This window comes from Notolepis coatsorum, assembly GCF_963971535.1.
Source record: "Notolepis coatsorum genome assembly, chromosome: 15".
Lineage (NCBI taxonomy): Eukaryota > Metazoa > Chordata > Actinopteri > Aulopiformes > Paralepididae > Notolepis > Notolepis coatsorum.
Genome location: NC_140179.1, coordinates 3,668,248 through 3,685,641, shown reverse-complemented (window position 1 = coordinate 3,685,641; position 17,394 = coordinate 3,668,248). Strand labels below are relative to the sequence as shown.

General features: G+C 43.4%; 2 protein-coding genes across 2 annotated transcripts in view; one reads left to right on the top strand and one right to left on the bottom strand.

Moving 5' to 3' along the window:
• The window catches only part of itfg2 (integrin alpha FG-GAP repeat containing 2), a 42,237-nt gene extending 38,249 nt beyond the window's left edge, over positions 1-3,988 (bottom strand). Inside the window, exons 1-4 of the mRNA XM_084331183.1 lie at positions 3,566-3,988; positions 3,356-3,451; positions 2,405-2,446; positions 2,061-2,238 (exon numbers count right to left, since the gene is read on the bottom strand). Coding sequence (XP_084187309.1) covers positions 2,061-2,238; positions 2,405-2,446; positions 3,356-3,451; positions 3,566-3,664 — 415 coding nt within the window. The 5' untranslated portion in view covers positions 3,665-3,988. The remainder of the gene's footprint in view (positions 1-2,060; positions 2,239-2,404; positions 2,447-3,355; positions 3,452-3,565) is intronic.
• Positions 3,989-7,815: 3,827 nt separating this feature from the next.
• Positions 7,816-8,627, top strand: ascl1a (achaete-scute family bHLH transcription factor 1a). Its single transcript, XM_084330631.1, has one exon. It carries the CDS (start codon positions 7,900-7,902, stop codon positions 8,557-8,559), a length of 660 nt encoding a protein of 219 aa, XP_084186757.1. The 5' UTR covers positions 7,816-7,899; the 3' UTR covers positions 8,560-8,627.
• Positions 8,628-17,394: the final 8,767 nt, after the last annotated feature.

Below are 17,394 nucleotides of genomic sequence, written 5' to 3'. Positions count from 1 at the left end.
AGCTACAAATCATTTAGATGTTCTCTTTGGAGTTGTAGCAGGGATTAAAGCAAAAAAAAATCTCCTGACTGAACTTTTTTTCAGGCCAAGTCATATTCTTATTTTAACCTCCACTGTATTTCTTTTTAATAGCGTTGGCGTTTTAAGGGAGCCTACTTGTTTCGGTTTAGTCGATAATCCAATGTACAGTTACCCCCCCACCCCGCCTACCCAACCCTCCCCCCAACCACCTCCAATGTACAGTCCCCCCCCCCTCCACCCAACCTACCCAACCTCCTCCAATGTACAGTTTCTTCATCAAATGTATATACTCTCTTTTTTAGACTCTATTGTATTTCACAAACAATACTGTATTTGTAAATCTGGTATGTCATAATCATAAATGTATAGATGTAGCAGTATTATCTATCTGTATGTCATGTATGTCATATATGTTATGATGAATTGAAAATGGGGGACCCTGATGTAAACAAGAGGAAAGTCTTTCTCTGGTCTGCACCCCCTTAACAATTGTATTGAGCTGTACTGTATTGTACCCATTCTGCAATCTGTTATAACAATCAATCAATATTTAACAGATTGCAGATATATAGGTTATATAGGATATATAGGTTTAGGATTGCAGGTATATAGTAATGATTGCAGATATATAGGTTATATAGGATATATAGGTTAATATAAGATTGCAGGTATATAGTAATGTTACATTTGTGACATATACGATATGCAAATATAGAGTACTGTTACCCATAGATCCTAACAGATTATATACATTATGATGGGGAGGAGACTGTACATTAGGGTGGGTGGGAGAAAAAAGATACATACATGGAGAGAATATACAGTGGGGAGGAGACCGTCTATAGATACACCTGTGTGATGTTGATATTTGTACTGTGAAGTAACACGACAATGACAAATGTGTTGTTTCTGTTTTTCTTTTTGACATAGTTGCGGAACACGGAACAAGTTAACAACTCACCACCGTCTACAGTCCCTGCATCATACTGTAGCCTGGCCAGTCTCTTGAAATACTGCTATCTTCAAACTTCCATTCCTCTCGACACTTTCTTTTGTTGGGTGGTGCCGCTCATCCTTTTCGTCTGAGAACACTGTGTTTTCTTTTTAGTGGCCAGCTTACTCCTTCCATTAACGTTATTATGCTGACGTTAGCTAATAACTATGTGTTGGGGATAATGGTTCCGCACGGACCATATTGTTTGTTACATTGCTGTCGGCAAACTCGCTCAGAGTGTCAACAGAGTGTTGACGTTAAGTTGATGTTAGCTGCTAGCTGGCTACCCAAATCCACAACAGCCAGGCAGCCAACCGTACAAAATACAGTCTCAGCCAATCACATCGATTTGTACAGTTAGTTAGCTCCACTCCATTGCAAAGTAAAAGTTAGCCAGCCAGGACAGCCCGTATTAGCAAGCTACAGTTACAGTAACGTTAGCCACCCGAAGATCGGTAGCTAGCTAACGTTAGCCACAGCTTCAAAAACGAATTTCAATTATGTTATGAGCTATCAGCTAGCCAGCTAGATAACGTTAGAAAACGCCTCGTGTAGTAAACTAAAGTGAATAGTTTACTGGGCCATTGTTTAATGCTTCAGTGGTGTTAAAAGAGGACCTGCACGCTTGCTATCTTCGGTGCAAATGATACGGGTCTGTGACAAGACAGGTCTGTGAGGGGGAGGGCACTGTGAGCAGCGTGTGTGCATCAAGCTCACGTTTGATTGGTTAGAATGGTCAAAATGCCCTACGCATCTACAAATCATATTATACCAGGTAGCCAATTCCACAACGCCCAGGACCCACCCATCAGCTTTCCCACCCCTAACACTGCCAATTGTGTTAGTATGAACGACCAGCCAAGCTGATAGCAACGCCGAGAGCTGGATTCGAACCCAGCGTCTCCAGCGTTGATGGCGAGCGCCTTGCCGACTACACCACCTAGCCGCCCGCTTCAGCCTAGGTTAACGGGCGCTCTGTGTAGACTCCTGCCTTCTGTGTTACGTCTGTATTATGAGCCTTCGTTATATCAACGCCAGACCTTACCAATGTCACTGATGAGGATGACTTTGGTGTTGGCGGGGATGTGCTGGGTGAAACTGGGCTTCGGGTCATCGGAGAACAGGCTGTCGTGCTGGCTGGAGGAATCTGCCTTGGCCACTGCTGCTGCCGTCAGGTCAAACAGGTGAAACCAGCCCTCCGCTCCCACGGCGACCACAAAGTTCTGAAAGATAGGAGGACATGAAATATGTTAAATGGGGTATTATTATTATTATTATTATTATTATTATTATTATTATTATTATTATTATTATTATTATTATTATTATTATTATTATTATTAAATATATGAATTATATCTGTTGGTGTCTAGGCTATAGTCGGCTCACCTTTCCTTTGTTACAAACGTCTCCAACTGCAACACAGGTGAGCTAGGGAACCAAAACAAGTATGTTATCTTGTGCAGCACTTGAATGAATGAATGAATGAATGAAAACTTTATTAACAGATTGCAGAATGGGTACAGTACAGTACAGCTCAATACATACAATTGTTAAGGAGATGCAGACCAGAGAAAGACTTTCGTCTTGTTTACATCAGGGTCCCCCATTTTCAATTCATCGTAACATATATGACATACATGACATACAGATAGACAGTACTGCTAGTCTGCTACATCTATACATTTATGACATACGAAAAGAGTCCAGAAAAAAAGTATATACATTTGACGTAGAAACTGTACATTAGAGGAGGTTGGGTTGGGGGGGGGGGGGGGGGGGGGGGGGGGGGGGTTGGATAGGAGTGGGGGGGGAGGTTGGGTAGGAGTGGGGGGGGGGGGGGGGGGGGGGGGGGGGTTGGGTAGGAGGGGTGGGTGGGGGACACTGTACCACTGTACAAGCAAAACTGTACATTGGAATATTGACAAGACCATACTTGGTAATTTACTGTACATTGGAGGGGGGTTGTGTTAGGACATTTACAGGATGACCCTAGTCTTATGTTTGATTGATTGATTGATTGATTGATTGAAAATTGTATTTAACAGATTGCAGAATGGGTACAATACAGTACGGCTCAATACACACAAGTGTTAAGGGATGCAGACCAGAGAAAGACTTTCGTCTCGTTTTACATCAGGGTCCGCCATTTTCAATTAATCATAACATAACATGACATACATGACATACAGATCGACAATACTGCTACATCTATAGTAGTAGTAGTAGTAGTAGTAGTAGTAGTAGTAGTAGTAGTAGTAGTAGTAGCATAAGTCGACTTGACGATTATGCGTAAAGGGAAAGCAAATCCTGTGTACTGTATAAACATTGGATACTTACCATGCCCATGCAAGTTCTAGTGATCCAGGGTTTGGAGTCATCATTCTTATACACAAGAAGCTTCCCACTGGTGTCTCCTACAACCAGCTCGTTCAACTACAATAGACGGAGAAAGACGTGTTCACTGTGTGTGTGTGTGTGTGTGTGTGTGTGTGTGTGTAGTAAGAGGATGTCTACCTGGATTCGTGAATAGTAAGAGAGATACATTACCGAGTCGTTGTCCGCATCGCCGAGACAGATCGCATGAGGAAACAGTGTTCCTGTGAAATCCAGGCTGACACGCTGCACATAGCTCAAGGACCGCATCATTAGGTTTATGATATATATATATATGTTTACGGGTATATCTAGCTATAACGTTATAACTAGAAACTAGAGTGAAGTTGGATGATCTGGCTGCCTGTCAGTCGGTTGAGTAGTTATCCATAGTAGTGGTGTTGGTTAGCTGGTTGAAGTTGAACAGCGCCCATACAATGTTATCGTTCAAGTTCGATACAGCGTTTCTAAAATACAGCATAGTCATAATAAAGCCCACACATAACTATATATATATATATATTATGTGTGTGGGTAGCTACTACTAGCTAGTTAGTTAACTGAGGCTCCCTGATCAACATGCCTCTTTCTTGGCTCTTCCTGGTAAACAAAGAGTCATGTGACCTGGAGGTACGGAAGCTCATCATAGGCAAGTTTTGTTTGCGCTTTTTCGAAATGTAATATTTCAGGCTCTCACTCAGTCTACTGTTTGAACTGTTACCATGGCCTGCGAATGAGACACATTTCATAAAGCTATCGTTTTTTTACATGAACATATATAGACTAAGTTACCTAAAACCACATGACATGTGACGGTCTGACTTTTGACATTCCAAAAATGTGAGACAGAAATGTTTTTTTTCCAGTGATGCAACTGCGCCATCGCGTGGTAGCTGAGGATAGAGCCTTCGAATAAACTTTATTTCAATCGTATCCCCCCCTAGAGGGCGCTAGACTATTGCAACTTTTCATTTAAGTGACGCTTGACCAGAGACAGGAATATAAAACGGATTTTGGCTTGACCACAGAATCAGAGCCCTCATTGGAGTCCACTGATTAGTCTATTTCAGCCAAGACTTGTCCATAATATCCATATGCTACCCTTTACTCGCTGATTGGTTTTATGTAAAAACTATAATGCCATATACTGTAGGCTATTATATAGCCTTGTTATAATCAGGCCAATATGCAGCTGACCCCCCGCAGCTGACCCCCCCCTCACAAGTTGTGAGTCACAACCCTCACCCCTACTCCAAATTATCTCTCTGGTATGTTAATGGTGTATGAAGTGGGCTGGGCCAATTTCATAATCATAAAACAATTGTCCAAGGCCTCTATTATCTCCCATCGGTGTTTCAAGCACTTGAAATCACATTTACATAAATATTCTAATTGGCTACAGATGCCTTTATTCTGTCGAATTTAACCACGTCCCTATATCGTCTATTTATTCTAATGCACAACATATATCCGTTGAAATTCAGTTACAACTTTTTTTTTTAATTTTAATTTCTTTTAACCTTTTGTGAAACTATTTGCGTTGATAATGCACCTGTGGAAATTAAACAACGCGGGGAGAAATTAAACAACACACGCACACAAACCACATAAACCATTTATTTTTAATAGCTAACCAATTGAAAAAAGATAATCCATCACATCACACTGTGGGACAATAACCGCGCGGGTGCTTATGAGTTTTTGCTTTATTATTATCTCTTTGCATATAAGAGAAGAGAAGAGAGAGAGAAAAAACAGAGGTGCATTGAATGGAAAACTCGGGGCGCTGCTCAGATGTCATATTAATTATTACACTCGGCTCTGACCGGAGCCCCTCGCGGTAAAGTGAGCGCCCGCCTCTGGAAGGCGAGGCAGTAGGGGGGGGGGGGGGGCCTTTACAAAGCGCTAATTGGACGCTGGAACCGCACTGACGGGGGCATGGATAGGTTTCAGAGAGCCCTATACGGTGGCAAGGGGCCGGGGGAAGCTGAATGGAACCCACGCTTCTTTTTTAGAAACTCCCTTGCTGTGCAAGAAAAGAGAGAGACAGGAGAAAGGTGGGGTGGGGTGGGGGTGGGTGGTGCTGGGCTCTTCAATACAAGCTTGACCCTGAATGCCACTGCCAAAGCAGAAAAATTGCACAATTTATTACACCCCTCCTCAAAACACACACGCGCACGCACGCACACGCGCGCACGCACACACGCACGCACACACACACACACACACACATTTATTCATAGCATTGGGGTTATATTACGGTTGGTTTTGTTCAGAGTGAAAGACATGCTTTATCATGCTGCACTTTTCAAAAGGAACAATTTTTTTTTAAGAGATACACTTCGCCGGGGCGCTATACTGTACTGTAACAATATAGAGTGTATCAAATCATACACAAAACATCCTCGAATTGCACGCCTCGCGGGCCCCCCCCCCCTCTCTCTCTCCCTCCCTCCCTCCATCTCTCTCTCTCTCTCTCTCTCTCTCTCTCTCTCTCTCTCTCTCTCTCCTCTCTCTCTCTCTCTCTCTCTCTCACTCATAACTCATAACGTCATATCTTCGAAATCAAAACATCTATTTTTAACGCCCCCCCTCCTCTGTCTCTCTCTCTCCCTCCGTGTCTGTCTCTCTCCCTCCTTCTCTGTCTCTCTCTCCCTCCTTGTGAGTTTTTTTTATAATGGTATAAATTATTATTTGTGTAAATTATGTTGTACACCGACCATTAAGTAAATACTTCTTTAGTTTAGGAATAAGGGGCAGGTAACTATAAGATTTATTCTTCTTCCTGCTCCTTTTGTCCATGGAATGTTATTTATGATTGTGTAATGAAGAAACTCTGATTGTATGATTCCATGTGGCAAATAAAAACTCTGAACTCTTTGTCTGTCTCTCCGCCCTATCGCTCTCCTTCTCTGCCTCTCTCCTTCTGTCTATCTCTCCCTCATGTCTCTCTTCTTTCTCTGTCTCTTTCCCTCCTTCTCTCTCTCTATCACTCCTCTCTCTCTCTCTCCCTCCCTCCACCACTCCTATCTATCTATATATCTCTCCTTCTCTGTCTCTCTCTCTCTCTTCCCCCCCCCTCTCTCTCTCTCTCTCTCTCTCTCTCTCTCTCTCTCTCTCTCTCTCTCTCTCTCTCTCTCTCTCTCTCTCTCTGCAGATTTACCCTTCGTTCCGCCTCTGTGATGGTGATGATTAGCTCTAATGAAAGTGGAAACTGTGCCTCTGCCTTGCAGTAACAAAGCCCCGCTCTTCAAAGAAGACGCATTCAAACGCGTCTGTGTCGGACTCGGGCCTAAGTGTTAACAATAAACCAGCCTATATATTTGAACCGTAAAAAAAAAAAAACACTCGTTCAGAAATAGTCCGAGGTTATAGGATGAATAATGAATGTTATTATCAGTGGAGTGGATGCGTGGCTGTATAGCTGTAGCATATTTCAGCACCACATTTTTGGTCCAATATATAGGGAAGCTGTTGACATGTTTAAAGCTTTAAAAAAAACTCAGTTCATTGATTTTATTTCTCAAAATATTTTTGTTTAGCCTACAGCGCATATCCCACTGTTCTCAAAACCTCGTGAAATTACGCACACACAATTGCTGGAGTGACTTTTTTCTTCTTCTATAATACAATATCTCCACATATTATGGCGTATAGATAAACATTCCCCCTCCGAAAAAAAAAAACAGGAACTGCAGAAAGTCTCTCAAAGTCACTTTGCGCTTGTTCATGAGAATACATTATATTTATATCAATGAAAATAAGCATTATTATTTATTAAAGTTAAAGTTTATTGTATATTTTGTATAGTGTTTGGTCTTTATTCTTTTTACTTTTTTTTACTGTATGAAGCACATTCTCAGGGGAGCCGGCTCATACACAGAACCAACATTTCACTGTACATGTACCTTATATGTGACAAATAAAACAAAACTTGAAACTTGATACAATCGACCATATACCAAAACAAAAACACGAGAAAAGCTCGATCCACACACACAGCAACCAACTGCAGTTATGCTTCTAGTAGTGGCTGTTTGTTTAGTGGTTGAAGTGGCACGCGTCCGGCGCGCGCATTGCAACAGCACACAGGAGCCAAGGTGAATACAACAAGCGAGAAGGGGCGTGGTCACAGCCCCAGCGCGTGGGGGGCTGCCAGTCGGTGTATCGAAAGGGGGCGTGGTCACAGCCCCAGCGCGTGGGGCAGGCTGCCAGTCAGTGTATATCGAAAAGGGGCGTGGTCAGCCCCAGCGCGTGGGGCTCCTCTGCCAGTGTATTGAAAAGCCGCGGCGGCTTCCCTCGGGTCTCAGTGTGCAGCTTGAGGAGCGTGCAAGCCGGCAGGAGTCTCTATACAGACCCGCCCATTAAACCACACGTGAACGGCACGAGCTGGACGCACTGCCATCTAATACAACAACTCCAAAGATAACTTCGAGATACTTTGCAACTTTTCCCCCCTTCTTCTTCTTCTTCTCCTTCCTCCTCCTCTTCTTCTTTCGTTCATTCACATGGACATCACTGCCAAGATGGAGATAATAAACGTCAGCCAGCAGCAGTTCAGCATGCCGCCCGCCTGTTTCTTCGCCGCCGCGGCGCAGAGCCTCCAGCAGCTGAGCCCCGGCAGCGGCGGCAGCAGCAGCCCGGGGTCGGGCGGGGGGAGCCTCCTCCTCAAGTCGGCCTCCTCCTCCAAGAGGCAGCGCTCCTCCTCGCCGGAGCTGCTGCGGTGCAAACGGCGGCTGAACTTCGTGGGCTTCGGCTACAACCTGCCGCCACAGCAGCCGCACGCCGTGGCGCGCAGGAACGAGCGCGAGCGCAACCGGGTGAAGCTGGTCAACAACGGCTTCGCGACCCTGCGCGAGCACGTGCCCAACGGCGCGGCCAACAAGAAGATGAGCAAGGTGGAGACGCTGCGCTCGGCCGTGGAGTACATCCGCGCGCTGCAGCAGCTGCTCGACGAGCACGACGCGGTGAGCGCGGCGTTCCAGTCCGGCGTCATCACCATGTCGTCGCCCAGCGGCGGCGCCGCGTCGCAGAACTACTCCTCCAACGACATCATCACCGGCTCCCTGGCGGGGTCCCCGGTGTCCTCCTACTCCTCCGACGAGAGCCCGTACGACCCGCTCAGCCCCGAGGAGCAGGAGCTTCTGGACTTCACCAACTGGTTCTGAGAAGAAGCCATTCTATAATGGTGAGAAGAACTCGACTGTTTATGGTGAGGAGGGTGGCCGCAGAGAGAGAGAGGGCCGAGGACGAGGCACCGGGTCTGCCGTCGCTATACGGGCAGGTCACCCCGCGGCCGGGACTCACTCACCCCGGAGACACGGGCAGGTCACCCCCCGGACTCACCCCGGAGAGACACGGCCAGAGAGATGGACACAAACGTCGGACATCCAGGCCAGAGAAAAGCGCCAAAGGACCAAGGAAGAAGACGTGATGCTCCCGTGGGGACGGCAGCGTGCAGGGAATGATCCTATAACTTCCGAACATTTGCCCATGCATGAAAAAACACTTTCATTTTCATAAAGCGAATTTATGCTCAAACAAAAATGTCCTCTTTCAACTATGCTAAATCCAATCAAAGAACATTAACCCTTTGATACACTTATGATGATGAGACATTTGATTTTAAACAATGCTTCCAAGTCGCGGATTTTATTCTATGAAAATCTATATCAAAACGTTTTTTTGGGGGAATATATATTAAACTATTTTTGTATATGTAAGAGATTTATAGATGTTTTGTACACACATCCTTTTTGTATATTTGTCAATATAATTGCTAAGTTGCTTCGTATACCTCTTGCCTATTTAGACGTGTAGTCTATTATTATTATCTGCAGCTGGCTATTCTGTTCATGAGGTTTCGAGAGAGTTTGATACTCCCAATGTTTTATTCCAGCACCAACGTGTCTTATTTAATAGGAAATACATGTTATTGTACCATGTTATGGAGTTCACGATGATCAAAGGTTATTAAGCAGCTATTGTCCAAACAGAGCACAATGGCGATGCATTGTCTCTTATTTTACTGCCAGATATTGTCTTCACTATATATAGCCTAACATGTTGGTTGAAAAGAAAAGTCTTATAACCATATTTTCTACACTCTAGTCTCAGAATAAAACAATTTCATAAGGATTTCTCTTTTCCATGTGTTATTTGTGTGAGCAATATGCACTGAGGTCACTTTTAGAGTTTTAGTCATGTTTTGCAGCTCGGTATATAACAAGAAAAGGATAGAGAAAACTGGAATAGGGATATAGCCAGTATATGATTAATAAAGTGAGTATTGAGAGAGTGAGTATTCTGCAGGTTTGAGATTAAACAGCAACAACAGCTCCATGACAAGTTGGTAAACTTTATGCGTGAGATTTAGCTCATTTGAGTTTCAAACGTCCACATGCAGGTGCAGGCCAAGTGGCCATAGAGTCCATCACCAACATCTCATGCTTATACCTTTTTCAATATTGGACAGATCTCGCAACAATTCGAGCATATAACAAAAGAAAAAAAAACAGACAAAACAGGTGGCACAAGTGCATTCAAAGTTCATCAACGAAATAAATATTTGACAAAATAAAATGAAGAGAAGTTAGCACCAAGGTCATGCATTATGCAAGTAAAACAGATCTAGAATATACGGAATGTTTACCGAAGTAGGCTATATAATACAGCCAAATTCCATCTTATTAATCAAAAGCGTATTTTTTTTATCGCCACAAGTTTAGAATTTTACGAAAATAAATGTCTTTAGCAAAAAGTTGTATACCGGTAACTGGAGAAAGTCAGCTATGGGCATCTTAGAATTTACTTTTCAATTAGATGGACGAATCTCAGTGGGGCAACAACTATTTGCCAAATTCCAATTGATTTTGACGGTGGGGTTTATTAGTTCGACAGGTATACGTGTGCGCAGCCGGGCGCGTGGCTGGTTTAATGAGTGCATGAGGTGGTCGAGTGGAGACAGAGCTTTGAATTGGCTGATGGCGCGTGCCTTCTGACAGCGCAGCGCGCGAGACGCACGACACTCACTCAACAATTGCCACCGGGGTGGGGGGGGGGGGGGGGGAGAGAAAAACAGCATCTGGCCAAAGTTACACCACTGGTTCATGAAGGAGATCATCACACAAAGAGAAGCCAGGTTCCTGCCTTTGTCCATAGATGTTCACCATCTATGATGATAGTTATTGTGAAGCAGTAGACCGAGTCTTATTAACCTGGTGTGCTCTACATTTAGGCTATTGATAGACATGGAGATAAACAGCCTAGTATGTCATTTCATTAATGATTTATTCAGGTAAATAAAACTAAAGAAAGACTAGACGTTTATGTTTTTGAGATGACCTATTATGTTAAAACAAAATCATTAAAGGCCCAACCAGCGACCCACAGCTAAACAAATGGGTATCCCCACCAAAAAAAGTATATATATATTTATATTCTCCAGTAGTTGATTGACTTCACTCTTGACTTGATCCAATGACTAACACTAATGGAAAATATCACAATTTCATTCTACTTGCTGTATTTGTGGATGTACATTGTGTGCTTATGGAATAGGTGTAAACACGCCTATAATTCTGATTTACAATGTGTTAAGAAAGTTCCAAATGGCCTTGTTGAATCTAGAGGGTGTATGTATGTGTAGCAGGGTGGATTATCCCTGCTTCGTGGGAACGGGTGGGCACAGTCACTGGTTAGCGGGACACAGTAGAGCTCCGTCTGACTGCACCCTCGTCTTTGGGCCTGGAGCGTCAAACTGGAGGCCGGCAGTGGGAGTGGATGGGGCCCGGGATTTACCAACCTGGTCTGGTACTCTGGTCTTCCTCGCCCTTCCGGGGCGGTCAGCAGTACTCCCCAACCTGCTCTCACTTCCCCCAATACCTCCGTTAGCCCTCCCACACCTAGTGACTGATAGATGAATAAATAGATTAGTTCCTCCCGCAAGCAGTACCCTCCCTCGATGACCACTAGAGACGTTAATGACTGGAAGGGGAAAGGGTTAAATAATAATAATATTACCCGCATCAAAAAGGGTTAGGGTTAGGCTCAGTAAAAGACACACACACCGTGCTCCCATTCAGTTTGTTATTATTACACAATTGTTATTGTTACACAATAATTACAGTCTGATATTTATGTGATTACGCCCTAGGCACCAAGTGCTCTCGCTGTAAACAGACTAAGTGCTGCCCACGTCTGGGCTAGACACAGTACTAATACCTTCCCTAAGGGTTTACATATACTGTTCTAGTACTCCCAAATATGGGGGGAGAAGGGAGGACAAGGGGGAGGAATAGAAGGGTTCACTGAATGGGAATTTAATATGGACAAACATGCACGTTATTACACTTAAATAAAATGAAAAGGTGGGCCCACTTTACCAAACAGAAGTCCTAACTAATGCCGGCATGAAATGTTTGTGGGGTACCCCTATGCACTGTGGTTAGCAATCATTAGCTTCGCCCGTAGGCCGCGACACACTGTGTACTGTACGATAGGATCCTGGTCACCGAAGTGCCAGTGTACTCAACCAAGATGGCGGCCTCGCTGATGTAAGGGGGACCCTGATGTAAACAAGACCCTGATGTAAACAAGTCGAAAGTCTTTCTCTGGTCTGCATCCCCTTAACAATTGTATGTATTGAGCTGTACTGTACTGTACCCATTCTGCAATCTGTTAATAAACTTTTCAATCAATCAATCAATCAAGTCCGGGTGGTAAGATGGCGTCGAACGCTCTCGTCCCAGGAGCTAGCAAGCTGTGTTAGGCAGGGGGGCAGTAGCGGGCTGGAGGCGCGTGCTGGGTGATGGCGACCTCTGCTGGACGGGAAGAACTCCCGTGCTAGGCTGCCGACTGCCGGTGCTGAGAAGATGCTGACTGCCGGCGCTGACAGGCTGCTGACTGCCGGTGCTGGGTTGACGCGCTTTATAATCTGGTGGCTACCTTAAGTGAAGCTACTCTGTGGGTCCTAGACAGCCCTCCTGCTAGCCGAACATGCAATAACGCACGGTGCCTCTAACCACCAGTTCTCTTAAGGCAACGCTTGCCGGGGCACCTCGCTGGAGGGGATAACGTTAACATAAGCCAACTTGGCTATACCACTTTCTTCTAGGATAACTCGTTGTATCACTAGGGTTATTCAGTGGGGATATTCAACACGCTACTACGCTTATATTTCTAGTATAACCCGTAATATATTCAAGTTCAATACGTTCACCCGCGTGGTCCACTACGGGGCTCTTCCAACGACACCACCATTCAGGTCCAAGTCCAACGTCGAAGAGGCTGGTTCTCTCCACTTCCGTTTCAGTTGACTTGCTTCTCCTGGGCGCCTCCCTCCTGCGCTCCGCCTGCCACCGCTGCCCCCTGCTGGCACCGCCAACTAGCCCCACAGGAAGAACTGGGTGAATTGAATATGATTCAGTTTAGTGTTTATAATCCATATTCCAGCCGGTGAGTGAAGGAGAAACTCGCGTCATTGTTCAGGAGAATATCAAGGGAAACTGGTTAACATGTCTTTGTGCACAAAGGGGAGATAAAAGGCCAAGTCAGCACTTCTGAATAATAGTCGAATATTCAGGGTGCTACATATGGTTGTAACTAACTGTAACTGTCCTCTACTGCTCCCATGACTGCATGTATATCTGTGTCCACTGGAGGGCGCTATAGGCGGAGCTTCTACTGTCTACGCCAGGTTGGGAGTATATAAGCCTTGGTTCCCTCCTACTCTTTCTTCTTCCCACACATGCCTCTCCCGGAGAGGAGATCACATGAGCTGCTGTATTATGAGTCAATGTGAATGAATAAATCGCTGCCAGCAGAGCAAGGCCAAAGATAGAAACCATGCCTCTTGTACATATTATTGTCGCCCCATAGCCAATTCTGTTAACAGGCCTTTTCCCCCTCATCTACAAATCAAACCCCTCAAGAATGTATGCACATGTAGCCCACATTGATACGGTAAAAAAAAACGTTAGTCTGTGTTCCTTCTGAGATAGGAAGGAATGGCTACCGTTAATAGGAATTATTGTCTGAAGCAGGGCTGTCCTTCCATTTTTGGGGCCCTAGTAAGATTTTTGTCAGGGCCCTTAAAAAAACGAGAAAGCAGGATAGTCATATAATAGTCATATAAAGGGTTTTGATATCACTCAGCTAGAATGATTTGGCTGTAACCTGAGTCACGGTGCTTAAAGGAACTAAGAAGAGGCAGGAAGAATATTAATGTAAGTGAGCTCAAACAAAAAGTCTTTCTAACTACACCAAAGTACACTGAGTAGATCAGAGCTTGTCAGAAATGGAAGTTATAGCATAATATACTGCTTATAGCTGAGGGTGCAGGGCCGTTTCTAGCTTTTTGGGGGCCCTATGCAAAATGTTGTTTGGGGGCCCCTATTTTGTGAAACTATGGTGGGGGGATTCCAAACACTTTAAGGTGGGCATGCATTTAACATTTAAATGCAGCTGGTGCACTTTAAGAGGAAAAGAGGCTAGATCCGTGAAAAAAACATATATATTTTTCTCACAAATTCAAATCTACCGAATCTGCATTATAACATCTCCCAAATGCACATAAATGAGACAGATACTGCATTTTCCTTAAATTTCTGACTTACAATATTGAAATTTAAGTGGAACTATTTAAGATAAAGTTCGAAAATGCAACAACATTTTCAGGCAGGCTCCAATATACAGGCTCCAATATGTTCAAAATTCAGCTGCCAGGGTTCTAACTAGGGTTGGGCACCGAAAACCGGTTCTAATAGGAACCGGTTCCTAACTTCCGGTTCTGGAACCGGAAGTAACATATTTGAATTTCGATTCTAAATTTCGATTTTTTTTTTTTTGTTTTTTTTGTTAATTAATACCCTAGTTACAGTACAGCAACCAAATTAAACTGTATCAAGTCAACTGAAAATGTGAATAGTATGATTTTCTTTTTGAAATAAAAAAAAAAAAAAAAATCTCCTTCGAAATAAGCTGTGACCTGTTTTGACCTGCACCTCAAAGAATCGGAATCGAGAATCGTTTAGAACAGGAATCGATATGGAGAATCGGAATCGGAACCGGAATCGTTCAAATCCAAACGATGCCCAACCCTAGTTCTAACCCGCACATCACCCCCACCCTCATCCACCTCCACTGGCTCCCCATCAAATCCTGCATCACCTACAAAACCCTCCAGCAGAGGAGCCATATCCAGTGGCCAAAGTCGAGAGAAAACAATGGGTCTCATTCACCAACGGACTTAAGACAAAAAATTTGCTCTTAGGGCCATTTAAGACCTTTTCGGGCCGATTTTGGGATTCACCAACCATCCCTTCTTGGATTCGGCCCTGACTAAGAGCAGGATTTAGGATCGCTGAAGAGCAGTCTTAACTTGACAGACTGGTGTGCTCCGTGTTCTTACAGGCTTTATTTGGGAGGAATCATAGTGATTCCTTCATGTCAACTCTACAGGCCTCCTTGGAATTAATTAATCATAATTTAAATAAATATGACAATATTTGTACAATAAAAAATTACGTATTTGATGTCGGAAAAATAAATAATATGGATTCATCTGATCACAGGGCAGCTGGATTAACCATATCTGAACCAGCTATTTTGGACAAATGTATAATTACTTAAGTACTCAGATATTCAAACACAATTATGCAATTATTGTGAAATGATTGAAAATTATTATTATTTAATGCCTTCTGTGGCATTTGTATTTCTTATTTGTTAAATATATGTTTTATTGATTAATTATACATTTGAAAGAATGCAGGTTATAGTCAACATGCAATATATCCCATTGATTGGTACAATGGCACAGACATTTGTCGTTTTATATAGCTATAACCTCCATTCTTTCAAATATATCATTAATCAATAAAACAGATATTGAAATACACTATGTAGCCTACAACACCAACACTGCAAATGACAGGGGATAAATAAACAAGAACTAAAGCTAATCGCGTGGATATATCTATAGTGGAATAGACTGCATTAATATTCCATAAGTCTTGTTGCGCCACACACGCACACACTGTATAGCCTACGTGTCTAATGAATGAACAGTAGGCTTATATTATTCTAATTACTTGTTTCATTAGGATTTAGTAGATACTATATGCTCTGCCCTATACGTACAGTAAGTACAGTACACATATTAAGGCCACCAGAGTCGGGCGTACCATGAGCGGACTGTACTACTATAGGGCAGTGCAGTATCTGTGATCTCCTAATAAAACAAGTCATTAGAATAATATAAGCCTACTGCGTTCATTCATTACGCACATGGACTATACAGTACTGCGCCCGTGTGTGTGTGTGTGTGTGTCCGCGCGTGCTGTGGCAGGTGGCCACGAGCTGTATATATGATGACAATACATTAATCTAATCTAATTTTGATCGGTCGCAAATCGCTTCCGCTACCTATATCGGCCACCATTTCCACACGGCTGCATCATCAGTTGCATTATAATGAGCTGGACAGGTGTGTCTAACTCTTGATGTCATACTTTTTGCGATTTCATTTGCACACAGGTCTGTTGACGCGCTTTATAAGGAGCTGCCGGAGGCGTGTCTGTATGCAAATGAACTAAACGGGAACGCGCGTTCATGTTTGTCAATGAGTGACATTCCTCATTGTGGCCATCCCAGCTGGGATCATTTTGCCCACTTAAGACAGGTTCTCCACGTGTTGGTGAATCCGGGTGTACTTGTCTGCGAGTTTGTCTTAGTCGGTTCCAAGATGGTGGCCCTAAGAGAAATCTTTTGGCAATGTTGGTGAATGAGACCCAATGTTTGTGGTTGTGGGTGAATGCTCTCACTACTCGACTAAAACCACCCACCCACCCTGATACAAACACAGCAATACTATGATTATGGTTTGTTTTAACATTTAACGATTATGGTTAAGATATACAGTTATGGTTAAGGTTAAGGTTAGGGTTCGAAGGTTAAGATTAGGGTTAGGGTTTGGGAGAGGCTATTGGAAAAGTGTGTCCCAGTAGTTTTGAGGTAAAGGCACTTGCCTCTCATGTGGGCGCCCCGGGTTCACTGCCCCGCAGGGGAACTTGAATGTCTTCTGAAAACGTTAAAAGATTAAATTCTTTAAATATGTAATATATGTACATATTTGTAATATGTACATATTGTACATTTTCAATAAAATACATTATACTACTTATGGCTATAATATAACGTACAATGTACCTTTCTTCCTGTTGTTGATTAGAGATTGGGCTGTAGTATAATAGTCCAGTGTATTTGTCCAAAGAACTAAGAAAATATTGTTATGTAACCTATCCAAACTTGCACCAGCAAATCTTACCCGAAGTACACCCACAGCATCTCACAGCGAAATACCCACAACTAAAATAATGTGTGTCAGATTACAGTAACATAATTGTAATGTTTGTCTTTTTCTCTCTCCAATGTACTTCTGCTGCAGTGAAGCTGCAGTGAATGACTGGAAAAGCGACTTTGAACATTTCAGCACCATAGACAGCAGCACTCCATAGCTTTCCAATATGAGACATGGTCCAAAAGCAAAGGAAACCCAGTAAACATCCTGCACGCTTTCCAACGTGCGAGTGTAGTCCCGAGGACACTAAACAAAACAACTCTCCAGCAAGGCCACAGTACATTGTAATATCAGTAATGGCTATGCTGAAAATGAAGTCAAGAAAAATAGGCCTTGCAACTTCTTTTTAATGCTTGCAAAACAAAATCTATTTAGTCTATTGTGACAACATTTCAATTCCATGCCCGGTATCTTTATTAGATTGTGTCGTCGTCTCTAGTCGAATAAATAAACGATTTTGGGAACATCGACTTGGGGGGAAAAAGGAGTCGTGAGCCTTCTTCACTCCAGACAATAGACCTATCTCAAACCCTGCCCTCTTTTCTTGATCCTCCAATCACAACTGTCGCTTACCTCGGACATTGTCCGAGGTAAGCGACAGTTGTGATTGGAGGATCAAGAAAAGAGGGCAGGGTTTGAGATA